Consider the following 23,109-nt stretch of genomic DNA (forward strand, 5'->3'; position numbering starts at 1 on the left):
AGTTTTACTAAACAAAAACAATTATCAGATCCATGTACACGTGAGTAACATTTTTTTTTCCAATACGCCAAGTTCTTAAAAGATTAATCAATTGATCCAAGATTCTAGCAAATCAAAATAATGTAATCCAGGGACAAAGACAAGACATGGAAAAACAGACACACACATAAAAAATCATAAGATAACCAAAATTGAACGTACAATGCAAGAAAAGTAAATAAGCAACTCGGACTCCACTAAAAGTTGGGAAGCATGGACCAGATGCGCTGGTAGGGTAAGCGTCCTCAGCTTTTCTAGAAACACCCGCCGAAATGCTCATACCAAGTCTAGTCCGGGGTAGGCTAAAAAAGAAATGAAAACTATTCGATGGTCACATTTGTAAAAGTTCTTCTTGTCATTCATAAAACGACTCTATAAACTCAATAATAATGATTCAAGAAAATATCAATAAATGTCGTTAATTTCCTCTAAACACAATTCGCTATCGAAATCATCATATTCCCTTTTTTTCTATCAAAATCAATGATTTAATTTTTAAAATATTGTTGCATTATTTTTTCATATTCAACAGTCAAATCTCCTCAACACTTTCTAGATGACTTATACATCCTCTTGTCTGTTTTTGTGGATAAACAATCATGCAAGAAACGATTTGAAAATAAATTGATAAAACACAATTAAAAGCGCTAATCAAACAGTATAATTGATTAATTTACAAAATAACAATGCAATTCTTCTTCGTTAAAAACGATGGCATACGAAGTGCACCGAATCTCATTGAACAGATTTGTTCTGTTTGCGACGTAAGATAGTGTAGGGAAATATGTTGAGATGATATCTCTAAACAATATGTCCAAATCAGCAATATTTTCATTGATTAAGTATATATTAAAACGCGACCACTGCAACAATTGTTAATTTTGCTTATATCGACAATATTTTACCAAAAGGTTAAAATGTTCTAGGACAGCTGCTTTGAATGTCGATTGATTGATTGATTGATTGTTGTTGTTTATTGCCGTTTCGGCGACCAGGGCCATATCACGGCAAGAACATTTAATGCAAGGAAAATATTAAAATTAAGATCAAAGTCTCTTCATAAAATAATGAAATTAAAACAAGCAGCTATTTACATATAAAAAGGTACATAAAAGGTGAACCTAAGACATAAAATACATATAGAAACATAAATTCGATAAAACATTTAAAATATTGAAAAACTAAGGAAGGTATCCAATTCAGACTTTATTAAATAAACCGATGTCCCGCAAGAAATCGATGATGTTTTCAGATGAAACGGTCTTGAACAAATCAAACATATTGGCGCAGTCAAAATAATTTTGCCTGGTGTTGGCAAAATCCACACAATCTAGAAGAACATGTTTGATAGAGAAAGGGCAATCACATGGGATACACTCAGGTGGAGGATCACCAACAAGCAAATGGCCATGTGTAAATCTAGAATGTCCAATGCGGCATCTAGTCATGACCACTTGCTCTTTGCGATTGCCCGACCCGGATTGATGAAAGCCTAGATCGGGTTTTATGGAATTGAGTTTGTTGTGTTCAAGACCGTCCCAACGGTCCTGCCACATCTTTAAAATATATTTCCTTATTAAAGGTTTAAAATCAGTGTATGGCAAACTACCGTCCTTTATTATTTCATTTAATGCCTTTTTGGCAACCCTGTCTACAACTGAATTCCCCTGAATACCAACATGACTGGGTACCCAGAGAAAAACAATCTCTTTATCAAATTCCCGAAGTCGATGAATAAAATACAAAATTTGTAAAATAAGAGTGTTTTTCAGTTTGTGATTCTTAATTGCCAAAAGACAGCTCAAAGAGTCAGAACAAATAATAAACTGTGACAGATTAGATTGAGTAATCAATTTAAGTGCTAACAATATGGCTCGAGCTTCAGCTGTGAATATGGAAGCGCTCGATGGCAACCGTTCAGTTACAGTTCTGTCACCATGGACAGCAGCCCATGCAACGCTTTCGTCATCTTTTGAGCCATCTGTATACACCGTCGAAAAATCCGGATAATTTGCTTTAATTTCAGAAAATTTTTGTTGTAAAAATAAAGGATTGGTATCGGACTTTTTATATTCACGCAGATCAAAAGTGAAAGAAGGATGTGGAAGCTCCCATGGAGGGCATTTCGAAGTAACAACAGGTGTCACTGCATTGGTTTCCAGATGAATTGCTTCCAAATGAGGTTTTATTCGAATTCCAGAAGGAGGGGTTTTGCTTTCATGTTTTCGATAAATGTCGAACAAAACACATTATTAATTAATTAAAAATTTAATACCTGTTTGTCAAAGTAGCAATATCTGAAATAAAAGTTTTTATTGTTCATATCATTCAAACACCGGTTACATACTCCACAAACACAATCTTGTTATACCAATTCATTTCATAATGGAACGAGCATGATATTGATATATTGAAATGCATCGAAAACAAAACTAAAAAACACACGAACAAAACACCAAAAAAAAAAACACACACACACAAGGTCAACTCAAGGTTTTGAAAATATTCACCACAGGAAATCGAGATTTTAAAATCACTTCCTTAAGCAGTAGGCATTTCCATATGTAACAAGTTGAAAGTACTTTGCACATTTTCTTTTCATTGTATCTGAATCATGACTACGTTATATGAATGTTGTGGGATAGCCGACGGTCAGTAAGCTAATCCTTGGTTAGATTTATTGATGAATGTATTCTAACTAGTAATGGTCAGCGTGCTGTTCATCAGGTTGAACATGTTCATCGTCTGAATATAGCTGAAATATTGCTGCTCGGACATTAAACCCCAACAAACAAACAATCAGGTTGAACAGTTGATGCCATGTTTTTTTTTACTATAGAGAGGACATTTGGTATACAACTCTTATTATCAATTCTTGCAGGTAATTCCATAAGTCACAAAGTATCAAGTGCAGCATTACATTTCAATCCGTAGTCTGTCTGCAGTGATGATTTTTTTTCAAAGGGGATACAACAAGATGACTTTATTTCTTACATAAAATTTATTTCCTTGAAAGTATATTTATCCTACGCGCTTTACAGGAAGTTTTTTTTTAAAGATGTGGCAGGACCGATGGGATGGTCTTGAACACAACAAACTCAATTCCATAAAATCCGATCTAGGCGTTCATCAATCCGGGTCGGGCAATCGCAAAGAGCAAGTGGTCATGACTAGATGCCGCATTGGACATTCTAGATTTACACATGGCCATTTGCTTGTTGGTGATCCTCCACCTGAGTGTATCCCATGTGATTGCCCTTTCTCTATCAAACATGTTCTTCTAGATTGTGTGGATTTTGCCAACACCAGACAAAAATATTTTGACTGGGCCAATATGTTTGATTTGTTCAAGACCGTTTCATCTTAAAAACATTATCGATTTCTTGCGGGACATCGGTTTATTTAATAAAACCTAAATTAGATTTTAGATTGTTTGTTGAGGTTTAACGTCCGAACAGCAATATTTCAGCTATATTCAGACAATGAACATGAAATGGATGATAAAATGAACATGAAATGATGAAAAAAAGGATGGGTCACAAGGATAATAAGGTCGACAAATTTTGATTGCCACTAGAAAAAGGGGGGATGGGTAAGGTCGGGCAATTTAGCCTCCTGTGGCGGAGCCCTATGGTTCCTACTCCAAGAGAATACCACAGTAGGGTTCTTTAACGTGCGAGGAACGTGGCATCTTTCCCAACACGATGCACCACTATGGTTTGCGGTCAGGTTTTTCGTACTATAGCCTGACAACCCCAGCATGCAACACGCCAGGGGTACCCCATTCTATCACCTGGGGCACACATCCCAGTTGCCCTGTGGGCAGAGCGCCCTAGCCCCCCCCCCGGCTAGGGTTCTGAGCACTATGTAGTCGCCTTTTACGACATGTTTAGCGGTGCTGCAGGCCTATTCTTTTAACACCCGGACCTGCACGGGGCTCTCATATACGAAACGGCACCATATCCTACTTCAGACAAATCAACGAATGTATGAATATTAGTGTGAATAATTTCCTCATTTTGTTCCACAACTTGTAAACACCTTTGAACTTCAATTTGATTCAAATCATTTAGCTTTTTAAACGAAGATTTTGCTTTACATATTAAATTTTCATCTAGTAAATTATCCCAGTTATATCCAGTTAACCACATTTCTTGAGCAACATTTTAGCTCTCACTATATACGGCGAAATAAATCCAAGAGGATCGAATAACAGCCACTTTTCTCAAGAAATTTCGCTTTGTGTACACAAAGTCCTCGCCTGGAGGATTCGCTTTGAACGTGAATAAATCTACATTCGCTTTCACATAATTCCCAAGGTTTTCACAGTAGGCAAACTGCCATCATCAACATTAACTTCGGACGCGCGATCTTCCTTCGGAATAAAATCTAACACTGCCTCTGAATTTGATAACCATTTGCGTGCGTACATTCCAGATTTACACCATAAATCCGACCATTGATTATACAATATTCCCTCATGTTCATTCATTACTAAATCCATGCTATCATCCATATAAGTCGAATGAAGTACTGTTTCCGCAGCTCGCGGATGCGACGCTTTCATGCACTCGGCATGCTTCTGCACAACATATTGGGCCTGAAATGGCGAGGAATTAACTCCAAAGACAACACTATTGAATTCATATTCATCCGGTTCTCGATTTAATTCCATTGAGCGCCACAAAAACCTGTGAAATGACCTATCAACCGGAGCTATATTTATCCTCAGATATATTTCAGCAATATCACAAACTAACGCTGGATTCTTTCTAAATCGCAATAGAACATCAAATAAATCCCTCTGTAATTTTGGACCTTGATGAATGACACTATTTAACGATGCATTTTCACACTTTGCGGACGCGTCGAATACAATCCTTGTCTTTGTAGTTTCCTTGTCTGGTCTTACAACTGGAAAGTGCGGTAAATACCATTTTCCCGATTTCGGCACCTCTTCTTCAGCTGGCACTTTACGGACGTAACCTTTGTCAAGATACTTTTCAACAGTTTTAACGTAATCGTTCTTCACAGTCGTATCCTTAATTAACCTCTTCTCAGTATTCTCAAGTCTGCGAGAAGCCATATTATAATTGTCCGGTAAATTAGCAGGGTCACCCTTCCAAGGCAAGGCTACTTCATAGCGACCATCTTTGAAACACATTGATTGTTCAACGATTTTGACAGCTTGTTTATCTTCGGCACTTAACATCTCATTCTTATCGATAGGTTTGACGTGTTCAATGTCCCAGAATTTCTTTAACAATAAATCGTCTTCATTTGATTCATTGATACTTCCGACGAACTATGTGTAATTGTAATGTATCAGATTATCATCAGTGTCTGAATTCCCAATACACGTCCATCCAAGGGGAGTTAATCTTGCTATCGACTCGCCCTGTGCAGGTCCGGGTGTTAAAAGAATAGGCCTGCAGCAGCGCTAAGCTTGTCGTTTGTTTGTTTGTTGGGGTTTAACGTCCGAGCAGCAATATTTCAGCTATATTCAGACAATGAACATGAAATGGATGATAAAATGAACATGAAATGAAAAAAAGGATGGGTCACAAGGATAATAGGGTCGACAAATTTTGATTGCCACTGGAAAAAGGGGGATGGGTAAGGTCGGGCAATTTAGCCTCCTGTGGCGGAGCGCAAAGGTTCCTACTCCTATCGAATACCACAGCAGGGTTCTTTAACGTGCGAGGAACGTGGCATCTTTCCCAACACGGTGCACCACTATGGTTTGCGGTCAGGTTTTCCGTATTATAGCCTGACAACCCCAGCATGTAACACGCCAGGGGTACCCCATTCCACCACCTGGGGCACACATCCTAGTTGCTCTGTGGGCAGAGCGCCTAGCCCCCGGCTAGGTTTCTGAGCACTATTTAGTCGCCTTTTACGACAAGTTTAGCGCTGCTGCAGGCCTATTCTTTTAACACCCGGACCTGCACGGGGCGCTAAGCTTGTCGTAAAAGGCGACTAAATAGTGCTCAGAGCCCTAACCGGGGGCTAGGGCGCTCTGCCCACAGACCAACTGGGATGTGTGCCCCTGGCGTGTTGCATGCTGGGGTTGTCAGGCTATAATACGGAAAACCTGACCGCAAAACCATAGTGGTGCACCGTGTTGGGAAAGATGCCACGTTCCTCGCACGTTAAAAGAACCCTACTGTGGTATTCTCCCGGAGTAGGAACCATAGGGCTCCGCCACAGGAGGCTATGTTGCCCGACCCTGCTCACCTCTCCCTGTTTCCAGTGGCAATCAAAATTTGTCGACCCCATTGTCCTTGTGTCCCATCCCTTTTTCATTTCATCATCATCATTTCATGTCTGAATATAGCTGAAATATTGCTGCTCGGACGTTAAACCCCAACAAAGAAACAAACATGAAAGCAGATGACGCTTATCCTTCAATTTTTTTAGTGAAGTCCATGGTAACTTATTTACTTTTGTTTCTTTATAAGTGTAAATTGTGTTATTTCATGTTCTTTATTGTGTGTTTCAGGTTTTCCTGTTTAGTCATTATCCTTGGAACATTTTGATTTACGCTCGAATCTTGCGCTGCTTGCTTGAATAATGACCGTAGTGATCATGCAGAGTCAACATATTAGAGAGGAAAATAAATTATATCTACTTAAACGATCTGCTTGTTTTACTTACACATATTTTGACATAACCAAAGAAAATCAATAAAATGAATATTGTTTTTTTAGATTAAGAAAAATGACCGATGCAACATTTTGTACCGTTGTGGTAGACAAAATGTATTTCTCATAGACAGATAATACTTTGAGACATTCTATATTTGTTTCAGTCAAAAAAAATGACTGGACGGACATAACAGTCGATTGATTGTTGGGGTGTAACGCCCAAACAACAATATTTCGGCTATATTCAGGCGATGAACATGAAAGGGATGATGTAATGAAAATGAAATGAAAAAAAGGACACAAGGATAATAAGGGTCGACAAATTTTGCCACAAGAAAAAAGGAGGGATGGGTAGGGTCGGGCAATTTAGCCTCCTGTGGCGGAGCGCAAAGGTTCCTACTCCTATCGAATACCACAGCAGGGTTCTTTAACGTGCGAGGAACGTGGCATCTTTCCCAACACGGTGCATCACTAGGGTTTGCGGCCAGGTTTTCCGTATTATAGCCTGACAACCCCAGCATTGTCGTAAAAACCTGACCGCAAACTATAGTGGTGCACCGTGTTGGGAAAGATGCCACGTTCCTCGCACGTTAGGGATTGATTGATTGATTATTGCTGTTTATTGCCGTTTCGGCGACCAGGGCCATATCACGGCAAGAACATTTAATGCAAGGAAAATATTAAAATTAAGATCAAAGTCTGACAACCCCAGCATGTAACATGCCAGGGGTACCCCATTCCACCACCTGGGGCACACATCCCAGTTGCTCTGTGGGCAGAGCGCCTAGCCTCCGGCTGAGTTGCTGAGCACATGTCAGTCGATATTTTGTGTAGTAGTGTTGGCTCTTTTCAAAACTTTTTCGTGCACGTCATCAATCAGACTGTTTTTAGCAAATGAAAAATTTATATGTGTTTTTATCAAGAGCATACATTTAGTTTCGTTGCATTATGAGATAAACCTTCCTTTTGATTATCAGTTCGGTAATTTTATTTTTACCTTTCACTGACTTCGGTCCACAACTTGGCTGGCATTTTAGTCTGCGTACTTTAGGCTCATCATACTCCTTTCAAGCAGCAATATATTTGCTCCTGGAAATGACCACTAAAAGATGCTTACAAAGAAAGCTCTTTCTGCCCCGTGCAGATCCGGATGTTAAAAGAATAGGCCTGCAGCAGCGCTAAGCTTGTCGTATAAGGCGACTAAATAGTGCTCAGAAACCTAGCCGGGGGCTAGGCGCTCTGCCCACAGAGCAACTGGTATGTGTGCCCCAGGTGGTGGAATGGGGTACCCCTGGCATGTTGCATGCTGGAGTTGTCAGGCTATAATACGGAAAACCTGACCACAAACCACAGTGGTGCCCCGTGTTGGGAAAGATGCCACGTTCCTCGCACGTTAAAGAACCCTGCTGTGGTATTCGATAGGAGTAGGAACCTTTGCGCTCCGCCACAGGAGGCTAAATTGCCCGACCCTACCCACCTCTCCCTATTTCCAGTGGCAATCAAAATTTGTCGACCCCATTGTCCTTGTGTCCCATCCCTTTTTCATTTCATCATCCATTTCATGTTCATCGTCTGAATATAGCTGAAATATTGCTGCTCGGACGTTAAACCACAACAAACAAACAAACTCCAAGTTTCTCTATTAAGTTCCATTGAAATATTAAACAATTAATTACGTGTATATATGTTGTCTTCAGACATGTTTTTAATTAATTTATCACTGCGCTTGTCAACAAATCTTATATAGCTTTTTGTCCTTCGCCTCTCCCCTAAGATAAGAATCAGCTGTTCGCTTCATATTGCTTAATGGGTAAACTTAATGGTGGGAAGGTGAAAGAGATGTTAAGAATTGCCGTCTGGATTTATGTTAACAGCAAAACCACCGAGTTTCCTTTTTCGAAGCTTACCTTATTTAATCTAGCAACAATATGTGTTTAAAATTCCTATTACGTCGTGTTTGTTCGTTTTGTTTTGTTGCTTTTGTTCTTTGCATAATTTATAATTTCGGCTATCATCAAACAATATCAAAGTCAGTATATTGGTATAGGTGAACTGCTCTTGATATTCCTTTAGTATACCAAAATACTTATGCTCCAATTTCTGGTACATTAATAACTTTAATTATGTAATTGCCATCATCGTGAAAGTTCAGCAGTTTAAAATTTATCCATAATACTAAATTAATGTAATTTTCCATTGACTAATGTCAAATAATCGTCAAAATTGCTCTGATACATTTTATTGTACATGTAATTGACATTTAAATTTTGTGGCTTTAAATACATCTCGCATACTTCTAGAAGACAATGATCAAAGAATCGACGTTATGTTTATTTGTTCTAATAGTATTCAGCAGATCAACCAAGGTAATATTTATTAAGTAATTTAGATGACTATCTTCAATGAAAATATTTTTGTTTCCAGGAACGCAATGCAGAAGGGGATAAAGACATATCGGTATCCGTTTGTGCATATGTCCGTTCGTCCGTCACACTTAATTTTTATGGACGCAACTACTCCGAAACCGCTCAACGGAGTTTAGGACACTGTACAAATTCATCAAATTATGTTTGTTTGTTGGGGTTTAACGTCCGAGCAGCAATATTTCAGCTATATTCAGACGATGAACATGAAATTGATAAATGAACATGAAATGATGATGAAATGAAAGAGGGATGGGACACAAGGACAATGGGGCCGACAAATTTTGATTGCCACTGGAAATAGGTAGGGTCGGGCAATTAAGTCTCCTGTGGCGGAGCCCTACGGTTCCTACTCCGGGAGAATACCACAGTAGGTTCTCTAACGTGCAAAAAATGTGGCATCTTTCCCAACACGGTGCACCACTATGGTTTGCGGTCAGGTTTTCCGTATTATAACCTGACAACCCCAGCATGTAACACGCCAGGGGTACCCTATTCCACCACCTGGGGCACAAAACCCAATTGTTCTGTGGGCAGAGCCCCCTAGCCCCCGGCTAGACTTCTGAGCACTATTTAGTCGCCTTTTAGCGGTGCTGCAGGCCTATTCTTTTAACACCCGGACCTGCACGGGGCTCAAATTACGTAGGTTTGTTCGTCTCAATGTAGTTATATTGCAGCACGATTTTGATTTTACACATTACAACTTTTTTCGGTGGCGGGGGACAAATTTCTCAGGTAGCGTAGCAATCTTTTCAGGCTCCGTCTAAAAATATCTTTTTTGTGTTACACACTTAGATATTATAATAAATACGGGAAGCAATAGAAATCCGAAATATATATTTCGGTTTAGGAAAATCAATTGAAGTTTTTTACTTATAATTCAAAATCAAAACTGTTATTCCCTTGTGGACTTAACGCTAACATTCAATGAATTAGATTACTTGAACAAAGTTATGGATAAATACTCGTAATTACAACTTCAATGTCATATTATCAATTATTGTGGCCTACTCGTTCCACATTCGCTTTCTGTAAGATTTTCACTCAAATTAAACAAAGGAATATAGCAAAAGAGATTAAATTATTTCATATTGTATTACATATAATTGCATGTCATATCTAAACAAAAATGAATAAAATAGCGCGTTCTTTTCTCTAGTGCTCATCACATTATAACACGTTGACTTGTTACTAACGCGTTATCGAAAAGTATGAAATTTGTTACACTGACATTATTACCCGTTACTTATTTTTCAGCAATCAAACAACCATTTGGGATATGACAGCTCTGATACAATGAAAGTTAATCTACATCTTCACAAACTGATGGTATACAAGAAAATTCCAAGATTGTTAGGAATAAGATATAAATTAACGGGAACGAAAAAATATCGACTTCTAGCGGATGATAAAATAAGTGGAATTTGGTTTGTTGATGATCAGCCTATTCTTTCATGTACGTTTAATCTTAGAACGATAAATTGAATTATATGCATTTTTAATGGCATTGCAGAGTAATATCTACCCTGAAACACTTCACTCTAACAAAAATTTGACATGAATTTAGAGTTTATCCAATCAATAGAAACAACTATCACGATATTTGCCTGCACATGACATTAGCTGCGGCCCTCTGAACTGCGTGATACGCATGTCTTAGAAATATTCAGAAACATTGAAATTCTTTCTGGTAAATTGTTTGCATTCACTGACTTAAATTGTATTTAATATAAAACGTTAAATCATATCTACATACACTATAAACATACTTATTGAGTTTTTTTTTCTATCACAATATACTATCTAATATTGAAAAGATATAATGTGTCTCCTCGGTAAACCTAATATTTTCTGTATGGTAATCTTTTTGTTTTAATACCACTGTTTCTGCCGTTAAGGTGATCTAAAAGGTTTTTATATGAAGTTAATTTGATATCTAACTTTATCTATGTCTTGTAAAAACATAGATATGGCACTTGAAGTAATACCGCAAAAAAAATTGTTTGAAATGTATTCACGTTCCTAAACCAGAAATGTTGGTTACGGTTCAAGAGAAAAACAGAAAAAAAAAGAACTCTGTAATCATATAGATTGTTACGATGCTCCACACTTTATGTCAATTTTAAGTTTAAATAACTTTATTATTGTATAATTACGATAATACAAACAGTGCACGATAAGCTTATTAGCTGACTGAAGATTTAAAATAGGTATAGACGAAATAATGTTATATAAATCAGGTTGCAGTTTATAAAATATTTTTCTCCTAGCATTTAGTACTTTAACTTTGTACACTACAGATATATAAAGTGAACAATTAACCAATATTTTATAAACAAATAAAATAAATATAAAAACATTAAAAGAAACAAATACTTCTATTTGATTGTATTGTTCTATTATTTGATAAAATGTTGAATTATTACTATATGTAACTTCCAGTATTGTTTGATAAAAAGTTACATTGAATTATTGCTGTTATATTAGACCTAAAGCATTTTATGCCGGGTAATACGTTATGTCGAATCGTAAGTCCATTAACCCTATTATTGATATCTTCTTTTACACATGCAAGGTATTTAGCATTACGGAATAGTCATGACATTTGTCATATTACTGAAAACGTATATCAATTCCACGAGATTAGTAAGACACCATTTATATTAAATCACTTTCATTTGGTTTCAGCATCAACATCCCTTGGCTTTCAATTCCAAACATCAGGACTTTTTATTGGACATACTTGGTTTGAGAGTTACTTGGACTCAAACTTGCCACGAACGCTACTAGCAAACAAGACACTCAGACACGAAGCCCATTTGGTTAAGGTGGATGATGCTGAGGCTAAAACAATCACTGATTACAAGGTCATCAAGTATGAGGTTGAAATAGATACCAATAATATTTTAAATCTAAAAGATGAGGTTGAAATTGAATTTGACAAAGTGCAATATAAAGTATACTATTTTAAAGAAAACAGAGAATTCGTAGCTGACTTTAATTATCAGCAACCATCAAGATCATCAATAACTAAATTAGAAGTCAAGTTCGAGGGTAAAAAGAAAACGAAACTGATAAAGTCGATTTCATCGTGTAGTCGTGGCTACTGTCACAAAAATGACATTTTTTTATCTGATATAAGTTATCCGGTAACTCCATATTATGAACGTATATTTGTAGCCATTACCGATGATTTTGTCAGGAAAACTCAAGGAATCCTGACAATAGCGACTGAATCAGCTAATGTTATGGGGTCTAAAGTTAAAGTTTCATTTGACGTCACAGGTCAACTGTTTAAAGAGAAATATTCAACGAAAAAGTTTCTATCTGTGCCCATAATACTAGATCTGCTGGTAACAAAAGGGAATGGTGGTTATACCATCACATGTCGCGTGCTTGGTACATACATGTTTACACATTTTGGTATTGGATTATCTCACATATATCCGGATGGACATGTTGATTATCTAACCCTTTCTTCTCCAACATACGATGTTTACTCTGCAACTAATTATTATACATTCCCCGACGACGCCAACAGTACAGGAACATATATATGCTCTGCATATAACCCTACCAACTATCCTCGCGTTGTATTGGATACAAAAAGCGTGCATGTCTTATAAAGTTACGTATGAGAAGTAATTAGTAATACAAAGTTTTAAAAATGATGCTCCTTTTGTCGTATTTAAACACAATGTAATACAAAGATTTCGAAGTGGTATAACGATGCTAACTTCGTCGTATTTAATCACAATTTATTGCATATATTAAACGAAACTATTACCTAAAATACGGAATTGCTCATTTAAAATTTCTTGAAAAAAATCAACTGAATCAATCTGAATAGAGACGGAAACTAGACAAGTAAAATTCTGCCCTACTACTTTATTTGATATGTTGGATATTTCAGTAAACTTTAATTGGAGATAGGTCAACTAAAGCATGTTTTCATTTGTTAGGACACTTTTATATCATCTTATCTTTAATTATTGGAGCTGCAACTAATACAAAATCCAACAGGCAACAAATTTTGATTTTGATTTTTGTTTTTGCTTGTCATTGTTTTCTTTACTCTCATTTTATACACATTTGCAGGAAAATGCTGTTCAACATATATAATATATTCTTACGACTACAAGGCTTTAACTTTTCATTTTCTGCGCTTTCATTGTGATATTATTAATTACATGCAATGGCAATATGACGATTTCCTTACCTTTCAGGCCCCCCCCCCCCCCGTGCAGGTCCGGGTGTTAAAAGAATAGGCCTGCAGCAGCGCTAAGCTTGTCGTATGAGGCGACTAAATAGTGCTCAAAAACCTAGCCGGGGGCTAGGCGCTCTGCCCACAGAGCAACTGGGATGTGTGCCTCAGGTGGTGGATTGGGTACCCCTGGCGTGTTACATGCTGGGGTTGTCAGGCTATAATACGGAAAACCTGACCGCAAACCATAGTGGTGCACCGTGTTGGGAAAGATGCCACGTACCACGCACGTTAAAGAACTCTGCTGTGGTATTCGATAGGAGTAGGAACCTTTGCGCTCCGCCACAGGAGGCTAAATTGCCCGACCTTACCCATCCCCCCTATTTCCAGTGGCAATCAAAATTTGTCGACACTATTATCCTTGTGACCCATCCTTTTTTTTATTTCATGTTCATTTTATCATCCATTTCATGTTCATTGTCTGAATATAGCTGAAATATTGCTGCTCGGACGTTAAACCCCAACAAACATTACCTTTCAGCCTTTTTTTAATCGGTTAAAAAGAAAAAAACAATTTAATAGTAAAAGCTTAATTGTTTCTCCTAGACTAGTTTCATACGCATATCAGATATATTTGAAGACTATTGGTTACTAGTACTTCGACTTGATAGATTTTTCTAATGCAATGATACATTTTCAAAAAGTTGTACTGCTAATTTATCATCCGGTACACAAAAGTCGATACAAACCTGCTTCAAGGTTTTGTCATCTAGCATGACAAGATATTCTTATATAGAATCTGCCGGATCTGCCTTGTACGAAAGTGGATTCAGAAGGCTGAGGGTTTGGCCACAAATAATTTATTAATCAATTCTTAATCAATTCTTTATGTAGCTTCCCCGTGCAGGTCCGGATGTTTAAAAGAATAGAACATGTTTGATAGAGAAAGATTGATTGATTGATTGTTGTTGTTTATTGCCGTTTCGGCGACCAAGGCCATATCACGGCAAGAACATTTAATGCAAGGAAAATATTAAAAGCAAGATCAGTCTCTTCATAAAATAATGAAATTAAAACAAACAGCTATTTACATATAAAAAGATACATAAAAGGTGAACCTAAGACATAAAATACATATAGAAACATAACTTCGATAAAACATTTAAAATATTGAAAAATCAAGGAAGGTATCCAATTTAGCTTTTATTAAATAAACCGATTTCCCGCAAGAAATCGATAATGTTTTAAGATGAAACGGTCTTGAACAAATCAAACATATTGGCGCAGTCAAAATAATTTTATAATTTGATAGAGAAAGGGCAATCACATGGAATACACTCAGGTGGAGGATCACCAACAAGCAAATGGCCATGTGTAAATCTAGAACGTCCAATGCGGCATCTAGTCATGACCACTTGCTCTTTGCGATTGCCCGACCCGTGCAGGTCCGGGTGTTAAAAGAATAGGCCTGCAGCAGCGCTAAGCTTGTCGTAAAAGGCGACTAAATAGTGCTCAGAAACCTAGCCGGGAGCTAAGCGCTCTGCCTACAGAGCAGCTGGGATGTGTGCCCGAAGTGGTGGAATGGGGTACCCCTGGCGTGTTACATGCTGGGGTTGTCAGGCTATAATACGGAAAACCTGACCGCAAACCATAGTGGTGCATCGTGTTGGGAAAGATGCCATGTTCCTAGCACGTTAAAGAACCCTGCTGTGGTATTCGATAGGAGTAGGAACCTTTGCGCTCCGCAACAGGAGGCTAAATTGCCCGACCTTACCCATCCCCCTTTTTCCAGTGGCAATCAAAATTTGTCGACCCTATTATCCTTGTGACCCATCCTTTTTTTTCATTTCATCTTCATTTTATCATCCATTTCATGTTCATTGTCTGAATATAGCTGAAATATTGCTGCTCGGACGTTAAACCCCAACAAACAAACATTTATGTAGCTAACTTAATATAAAATATAGTAACTTTTTGCGATAATTTCACATTATTGTACTGTTAACTTACAAGAAATTCAGTAATTGTTAATTTTTATATTGATAATAATGATGACTAATCAAAACATTAAACAATTCATATGTGCGTAGTATAGGTCTACTCTTTTTGTATGTAATTTGGTCATTTTAACAGTAACTCAAAAAGCATCAGTAAAACCTCATTTCGTTGGATATCATACTTTCAAAATAGGTCACATTAAGATTTAAAGGAAATACTTGTTTCGAAAGAAAAGGGTTTGAGCTGTATGAGGTAAAGATGATTATTTTAGAAAAAAATTAGTTGGTTTTGAGATGCTTCTGTATCATTTATAGAAATTAAATTGATTTATGTTCAAAAGATGTATGCGAACGAGTTTTCACTAATTATATGATTTTGACATAGGTTTTACGACTGTCCAAAGTATAATGTATTCATTGCAGATATGATCCTTGATATCTGTTAACCATCGCAAAAATTTTAGTTTGATGAATTATTTTTTAATTTGATAAATTTAAATATGTCTCTTATTGTCTAATGCATAAACAGATATGACCATAGGTATACACATGCTATTAAAAGGAACCAACAAAAATTCCGCAAGTAGAGCAATTCAACAAAAATGTCCTTTTGTCTATCAAATACTTCAACACAAGAAGATGCACTACTTAAGACAAAAAAAAAACACAATGCATACTTTGCTATTGAAAACATACAGCAATAATTCATGTATTTACGGTATCAACAATATAATTACCTACATTAAATATGGAGATGTTTCATTATCACCTGTTTTATTTTCATCGAACGTCAATCTGAACTTACACTTACAACACAGATGTCGATGATCATTATAGGAATTACAATCTGAATTGGAAAAAAAAGGATTCCTTGCAAGTCGTTATATGGACATCAAACACAGAAACAAACTTAAATTTTCTTTCTAATGTTAACAAAATCAAAATCATGAAAATAGTATAAAAACTTAAATGTGTACAAACCTTTCTGTAGTTAATGCGTTTTATACAAATCACCTTTAAGTGAATTTAAAAAAAAAACTTTAGCAATTGCAATGAAAACTGATGAGAAATTTTCTGAAAACTTTTATATATGAAAGTTTTCAAAACTAAAATTTACAAAAAATGAATGCCTTTGAAAAAAAAAACATCAAACGCAATCAAAAGTGAATATGCTCTTTCTGCTGCCCCGTGCAGGTCCGGGTGTTAAAAGAATAGGCCTGTAGCAGCGCTAAGCTTGTCGTATAAGGCGACTAAATACTGCTCATAAACCTAGCCGGGGGCTAGGCGCTCTGCCCACAGAGCAACTGGGATGTCTGCCCCAGGTGGTGGAATGGGGTACCCCTGGCGTATTACATGCTGGGGTTGTCAGGCTATAATACGGAAAACCTGACCTCAAACCATACTGATGCCCCGTGTTGGGAAAGATGCCACGTTCCTCGCACGTTAAAGAACCCTGCTGTGGTATTCGATAGGAGTAGGAACCTTTGCGCTCCGCAACAGGAGGCTAAATTGCCCGACCTTACCTATCCCCTCTTTCCAGTGGCAATCAAAATTTGTCGACCCTATTATCCTTGTGACCCATCCTTTTTTTTTTCATTTCATGTTCATTGTCTGAATATAGCTGAAATATTGCTGCTCGGACGTTAAACCCCAACAAACAAATTAATTGCCAAAAGACAGCTCAAAGAGTCAGAACAAATAATAAACTGTGACAGATTAGATTGAGTAATCAATTTAAGTGCTAACAAGATGGCTTGAGCTTCAGCTGTGAATATGGAAGCGCTTGATGACAACCGTTCAGTTACAGTTCTGTCACCATGGACAGCAGCACATGCAACGCTATCGCCATCTTTTGAGCCATCTGTATACACCGTCGAAAAATCTGGATAATTTGCTTTAATTTCAGAAAATTTTTGTTGTAAAATAAAGGATTGGTATCGGACTTTTTATATTCACGCAGATTAAAAATGAAAGAAGGGTGTGGAAGCTCCCATGGCGGACATTTCGAAGTAACAACAGGTGTCACTGCATTGGTCTCCAGATGAATTGCTTCCAAATGAGGTTTTATTCGAATTCCAAAAGGAGGGGTTTTGCTTTCATGTTTTCGATAAATGTCGACATAAATGGGATTAATGACACAGTCGTAGGCAGGGCTATCTGGGTAGGCCATAAGTTTACTTACATATTGAAGACCTAATTCCAAACGTCTGTCTCCAAGGGATGGTTCATTTGCCTCGGCATAAAGGTTCTCAATAGGAGAGGTTCTTAAGGCACCAAGGCAAAGTCGCAAACCCTGGTGGTGAACAGCGTCTAAAATTTTAAGGTAAGATTTTTTGGCGGAACCATAAACAATAGATCCATAATCAAGTTTAGACCTAACCAAAGATCTATATAAATTTAATAAAATTGAGGTATCAGCACCCCAATCGGTACTGGACACCATTTTTAAAATATCTAGTGCCTTAAGACACCTAGATTTAAGTAATTTGATATGGGGAAGAAAAGAAAGTTTACTATCCAAAAGTAATCCAAGGATTTTTTTTTCTTCTACTATTTTGATTTTTTTACCATAAAGAAATAGATCTGGGTCCGGATGCAGATTTCGCTTTCGACAAAAGTGCATACCAACAGTTTTAGATGTAGAAAACTTAAACCCATTCTCCAAAGCCCATATCTCAATTCTTTTGAGGCAAAGTTGTAACTGCCTTTCAATATTGTGTCCCCTGTAGCAGATCAAAAAGTCGTCTACATACAAGGAACCGTCAATATTGTCCTTCAAAACTTGGGCTAAACTATTAATTTTAATACTGATTGATTGTTGTTGTTTATTGCCGTTTCGGCGACCAGGGCCATATCACGGCAAGAACATTTAATGCAAGGAAAATATTAAAAGCAAGATCAAAGTCTCTTCATAAAATAATGAAATTAAAACAAACAGCTATTTACATATAAAAAGGTACATAAAAGGTGAACCTAAGACATAAAATACATATAGAAACATTAATTCGATAAAACATTTAAAATATTGAAAAATCATGGAAGGTATCCAATTTAGATTTTATTAAATAAACCGATGTCCCGCAAGAAATCGATAATGTTTTTAGATGAAACGGTCTTGAACAAATCAAACATATTGGCGCAGTCAAAATAATTTTGCCTGGTGTTGGCAAAATCCACACAATCCAGAAGAACATGTTTGATAGAGAAAGGGCAATCACATGGGATACACTCAGGTGGAGGATCACCAACAAGCAAATGGCCATGTGTAAATCTAGAATGTCCAATGCGGCATCTAGTCATGACCACTTGCTCTTTGCGATTGCCCGACCCGGATTGATGAACGCCTAGATCTGGTTTTATGGAATTGAGTTTGTTGTGTTCAAGACCGTCCCATCGGTCCTGCCACATCTTTAAAATATATTTCCTTATTAAAGGTTTAAAATCGGTGTATGGCAAACTAACGTCCTTTATTATTACATTTAATGCCTTTTTGGCAACCCTGTCTACAACTGAATTCCCCTGAATACCAACATGACTAGGTACCCATAGGAAAACAATCTCTTTATCAAATTCCCGAAGTCGATGAATAAAATATAAAATTTGTAAAATAAGAGTATTTTTCAGTTTGTGATTCTTAATTGCCAAAAGACAGCTCAAAGAGTCAGAACAAATAATAAACTGTGACAGATTAGATTGAGTAATCAATTTAAGTGCTAACAATATGGCTCGAGCTTCAGCTGTGAATATGGAAGCGCTCGATGGCAACCGTTCAGTTACAGTTCTGTCACCATGGACAGCAGCACATGCAACGCTATCGCCATCTTTTGAGCCATCTGTATACACCGTCGAAAAATCCGGATAATTTGCTTTAATTTCAGAAAATGTTTGTTGTAAAAATAAAGGATTGGTATCGGACTTTTTATATTCACGCAGATCAAAAGTGAAAGAAGGATGTGGAAGCTCCCATGGAGGGCATTTCGAAGTAACAACAGGTGTCACTGCATTGGTTTCCAGATGAATTGCTTCCAAATGAGGTTTTATTCGAATTCCAAAAGGAGGGGTTTTGCTTTCATGTTTTCGATAAATGTCGACATAAATAGGATTAATGACACAGTCGTAGGTAGGGCTATCTGGGTAGGCCATAAGTTTACTTACATATTGAAGACCTAATTTCAAACGTCTGTCTCCAAGGGATGGTTCATTTGCCTCGGCATAAAGGCTCTCAATAGGAGAGGTTCTGAAGGCACCAAGGCAAAGTCGCAACCCCTGGTGGTGAACAGCGTCCAAAATTTTAAGGTAAGATTTTTTGGCGGAACCATAAACAATAGATCCATAATCAAGTTTAGACCTAACCAAAGATCTATATAAATTTAATAAAATTGAGGTATCAGCACCCCAATCGGTACTGGACACCATTTTTGAAATATCTAGTGCCTTAAGACACCTAGATTTAAGTAATTTGATATGGGGAAGAAAAGAAAGTTTACTATCAAAAAGTAATCCAAGGAATTTTGTTTCTTCTACTATTCTAATTTTATTACCATAAAGAAAGAGATCTGGGTCCGGATGCAGCTTTCGCTTTCGACAAAAGTGCATACCAACAGTTTTAGATGTAGAAAACTTAAACCCATTCTCCAAAGCCCATTTCTCAATTCTTTTGAGGCTAAGTTGTAACTGCCTTTCAATATTACTCATATTTTGTCCCCTGTAGCAGATCAAAAAGTCGTCTACATACAAGGAACCGTCAATATTGTCCTTCAAAACTTGGGCTAAACTATTAATTTTAATACTGAAGAGAGTGACAGAAAGAATACTTCCCTGAGGAACTCCCATTTCCTGTTCCTTCTCCTCAGAAAAAGTCGAATTTAAAATGACGATCTGACAAAAAATTAGACAAGAACAGAGGAAGTCTTCCTTTCAACCCCATATCAAATATATCTTTTAAAATACCATATTTCCACGTCGTGTCATAGGCTTTTTCTAAATCGAAAAAGACCGACACAACATGCTCATTTTTAGTAAATGCATTTCTGATGAGCGTTTCAAACCGGACTAAATGGTCAAGAGTACTTCTGCCTTGCCTAAAACCACACTGAATATTAGTGAGTAAGTTGTGCTTCTCAAGGAACCACACAAGGCGATCATTGACCATTCGTTCCATTGTCTTGCAGACACAGCTTGTCAATGCGATCGGGCGATAATTTGAAGGATCCGTATGATCTTTTCCTGGTTTTGGAATAGGGACTACTGAAGCCGTTTTCCAGATGGACGGAACGTTATCAGAAGTCCATATCTCGTTCATTAACGTAAGAAGTGTATGTAGAGATGGATCAGGAAGATGTTTCAAAAGTTGATAGTGAATATTATCTAGCCCACTAGCTGTATCGTGGGCTTTAGCCAGTGACGATTTTAGTTCCTCTATAGAAAATTGAGTTGTAAGATTCCGCATTATTTGACTTGAAGTTTAATTTTGTCTTTTCTGCAGATGATTTAATTTTTTGAAAATCCGGTTTGTAGTTAGATGAGGATGAATGTTTAGCGAATGTTTCAGCTAGCTTATTGGCGATATCTTTTTCGGTGGTTAGAGTGGTATTACCAACTTTAAGGTGTTTTACTGAAGAATTCGAATTTTTTCCTTTTACTTTTCTAATAAAATTCCATACTTTATTGAGGGGAGTGTGAGATTTAATACTAGAAACGAAATTTTTCCAAGAGGATCGTCTGGCTTGTTTACATGTACGTCGAGCTTTTGCTCGAAATATTCGGAAGTTTGACAGATTTGCTGGTGTAGGATTTTTGTCAAACCGGCGATGAGCCTTGTTGCGTTCTTCGATCGCTTTGTCACACTCATCAGTAAACCATGGTTTACTAGGCCTTTTTGGATTTGTCGAGGTTTTAGGTATTGTTTTATTAGCAATTGATGTCAGTCTTTCATTAAATAATAAAATGGGATCTTCAACATCCTTCATCGATTCTAATTGTAATTCTTCAAGACAGTGGGCTTCAAATGAAGCCCAATCTGCTTTCTCAAGTTTAAAACGAGGTTGACGTTCCTCCGTTTTGGAGGATAAATGCTCCAAAATAATTGGAAAATGATCACTCCCGCACAAGTCATCATGAACTCGCCATGTAAACTCTGAAAGTACGAGAGGATCACAAATGCTTAAATCAATAGAAGAATACGATCCATTGCCTGAATGAAGGAACGTTGAAGATCCGTCATTAAATATGCACAAGTCTTCTTGCTGAAGGAGCTCCTCAACTTTTTTACCTTTATCATTCGTATGATTACTTCCCCATAAAGGATTATGAGCATTAAAGTCACCCAAAATAATAAATGGTTTGTGCAACTGCTTAACCAAATCAACTAATTTATTTCTGCACAAAATTGAATTTGGGGGAATGTAAATGGAACAAATGGTTATGGTTTTATCAAGGGATAACCGAACGGCCACTGCTTGTAGATCGGTAGTTAAAGGAACTGAACTATGTATTACTCTGTCCCTAATAAAAATGGTAGATCCACCAGCAGCTCGTTCATTTGCCTCAGCAAATGTACTATACATTGTATATCCTTTTACGGAAATTTGATCCGTTTCTTTTAAATGAGTCTCTGGAGACATAATGCAACTGGTAAAATAGACCGAACAAGAAGAGTTAATTCCAAAATATTAGCCTTTAAACCTCGACAATTCCATTGAAGTAATTTGGCCATTTTTATGGGTGACGAATGGGGGATAATTTCTCTGACTTGGATCCGCGACCACGACTCGATGACCTTCTAGTACGAGTGCCACCATTAAGGTCAATTCGAATTGATTGAGCGCGCTGCTCCTTGTATTTTTTCATGGCAACAGGATCTGTTTGGTCAATCTGATCAAGGTCGGGACCCAGCCAGTTTTCACCTGGACAAAGTCCATGATCTGTTGATTCCATGTCAGACTCGGAATCCGAGTCCGACACCACAGGCGACACAATCTGTCGCCTATACTTACATTTCTCAAAGTCCTCCACACGGAAATTCCCCAACTTTTTTGGGGGTTGGACATTCTTCTGTTGAGATTTGGAAGACGATGACTGAGTCTGGGAACATTGGTGAGATTTCTTAGCTCTGGCCTTTTTAATTTCCTCTAAACATTTTTTGGATGGTTTCATTATTTTGGTGGATACCTCAGTGGGCAGTTTGGCAAGACCATGGAAATCCTCTTTCCAACTCATGATCGTCTGCACCTCAACAGTCGAGGACAGACAAGCACGCTTTGCAACACTAGCATAAGATGTTTGCCAGATGCAAGAAAATTGTTGGAAAGGGACCACGTCTGGCGAGCTTCACTATATGAAATTTTGTTTTCAGTTTTTATCTTTAAAATATCTTTTTCTTTCTTATAAAGAGGGCAATCTTTAGATGATGACATGTGAGCTTCCTCACAGTTTCTGCATTTCAGATCTTTTTTGCAGTCGATTCCCTCCTGTTCTTCTTCAGAGCATCGGAAACAAACAGTATTCCTCTACACTGGCCTTTTCCATGCCCAAACTTCTGGCATTTAAAACACCGAAGTGGGTTACGAATATATTAGGACCAATGTAGACATGAGATGGCACTGAAGTGGAACTAAATGTTAGCAGGGTTGTTCTCATTGGTGTGGTCGCATCTGCACGTGGAGAAGTAAACCTTTTCACTGACTTGACGCCTTGTGATTTCAGTTCCTCACAGATCTCTTCATCAGTCAAGGCGTCGAGGTCTCGACCTCGGTATTTAAGGACACCCTGTGACTGATTTAGTGACTTGTGTGCAGATG

General features: G+C 37.4%; 2 protein-coding genes across 2 annotated transcripts; one reads left to right on the forward strand and one right to left on the reverse strand.

Moving 5' to 3' along the window:
• Positions 1-4,342: 4,342 nt before the first annotated feature.
• Positions 4,343-5,251, reverse strand: LOC148596498 (uncharacterized). The gene has a single exon (XM_088564275.1). It carries the CDS (start codon positions 5,249-5,251, stop codon positions 4,343-4,345), a length of 909 nt encoding a protein of 302 aa, XP_088420401.1.
• A 3,715-nt stretch (positions 5,252-8,966) lies between these two features.
• LOC148596499 (uncharacterized) lies at positions 8,967-13,250 on the forward strand. The gene is made up of 3 exons (XM_088564157.1): positions 8,967-9,052; positions 10,367-10,565; positions 11,798-13,250. Exons 1-3 carry the CDS (start codon positions 8,993-8,995, stop codon positions 12,733-12,735), a joined length of 1,197 nt encoding a protein of 398 aa, XP_088420283.1. The 5' UTR covers positions 8,967-8,992; the 3' UTR covers positions 12,736-13,250.
• Positions 13,251-23,109: the final 9,859 nt, after the last annotated feature.

Source organism: Perna viridis, chromosome 15, assembly GCF_037379345.1.
Source record: "Perna viridis isolate PV_CMFRI_1.1 ecotype Kerala chromosome 15, ASM3737934v1, whole genome shotgun sequence".
NCBI classification, from domain to species: Eukaryota; Metazoa; Mollusca; class Bivalvia; order Mytilida; family Mytilidae; genus Perna; species Perna viridis.

Excerpts from the sequence above, each read along its gene's own strand:
- LOC148596498 (XM_088564275.1), bottom strand. The coding sequence starts at position 5,251 with ATGTTAAGTGCCGAAGATAAACAAGCTGTCAAAATCGTTGAACAATCA.
- LOC148596499 (XM_088564157.1), top strand. The coding sequence starts at position 8,993 with ATGATCAAAGAATCGACGTTATGTTTATTTGTTCTAATAGTATTCAGC. Across the intron at positions 9,053-10,366 it reads TATTCAGCAGATCAACCAAG|CAATCAAACAACCATTTGGG; the intron begins GTAATATTTATT and ends CTTATTTTTCAG. Across the intron at positions 10,566-11,797 it reads TGATCAGCCTATTCTTTCAT|CATCAACATCCCTTGGCTTT; the intron begins GTACGTTTAATC and ends ATTTGGTTTCAG.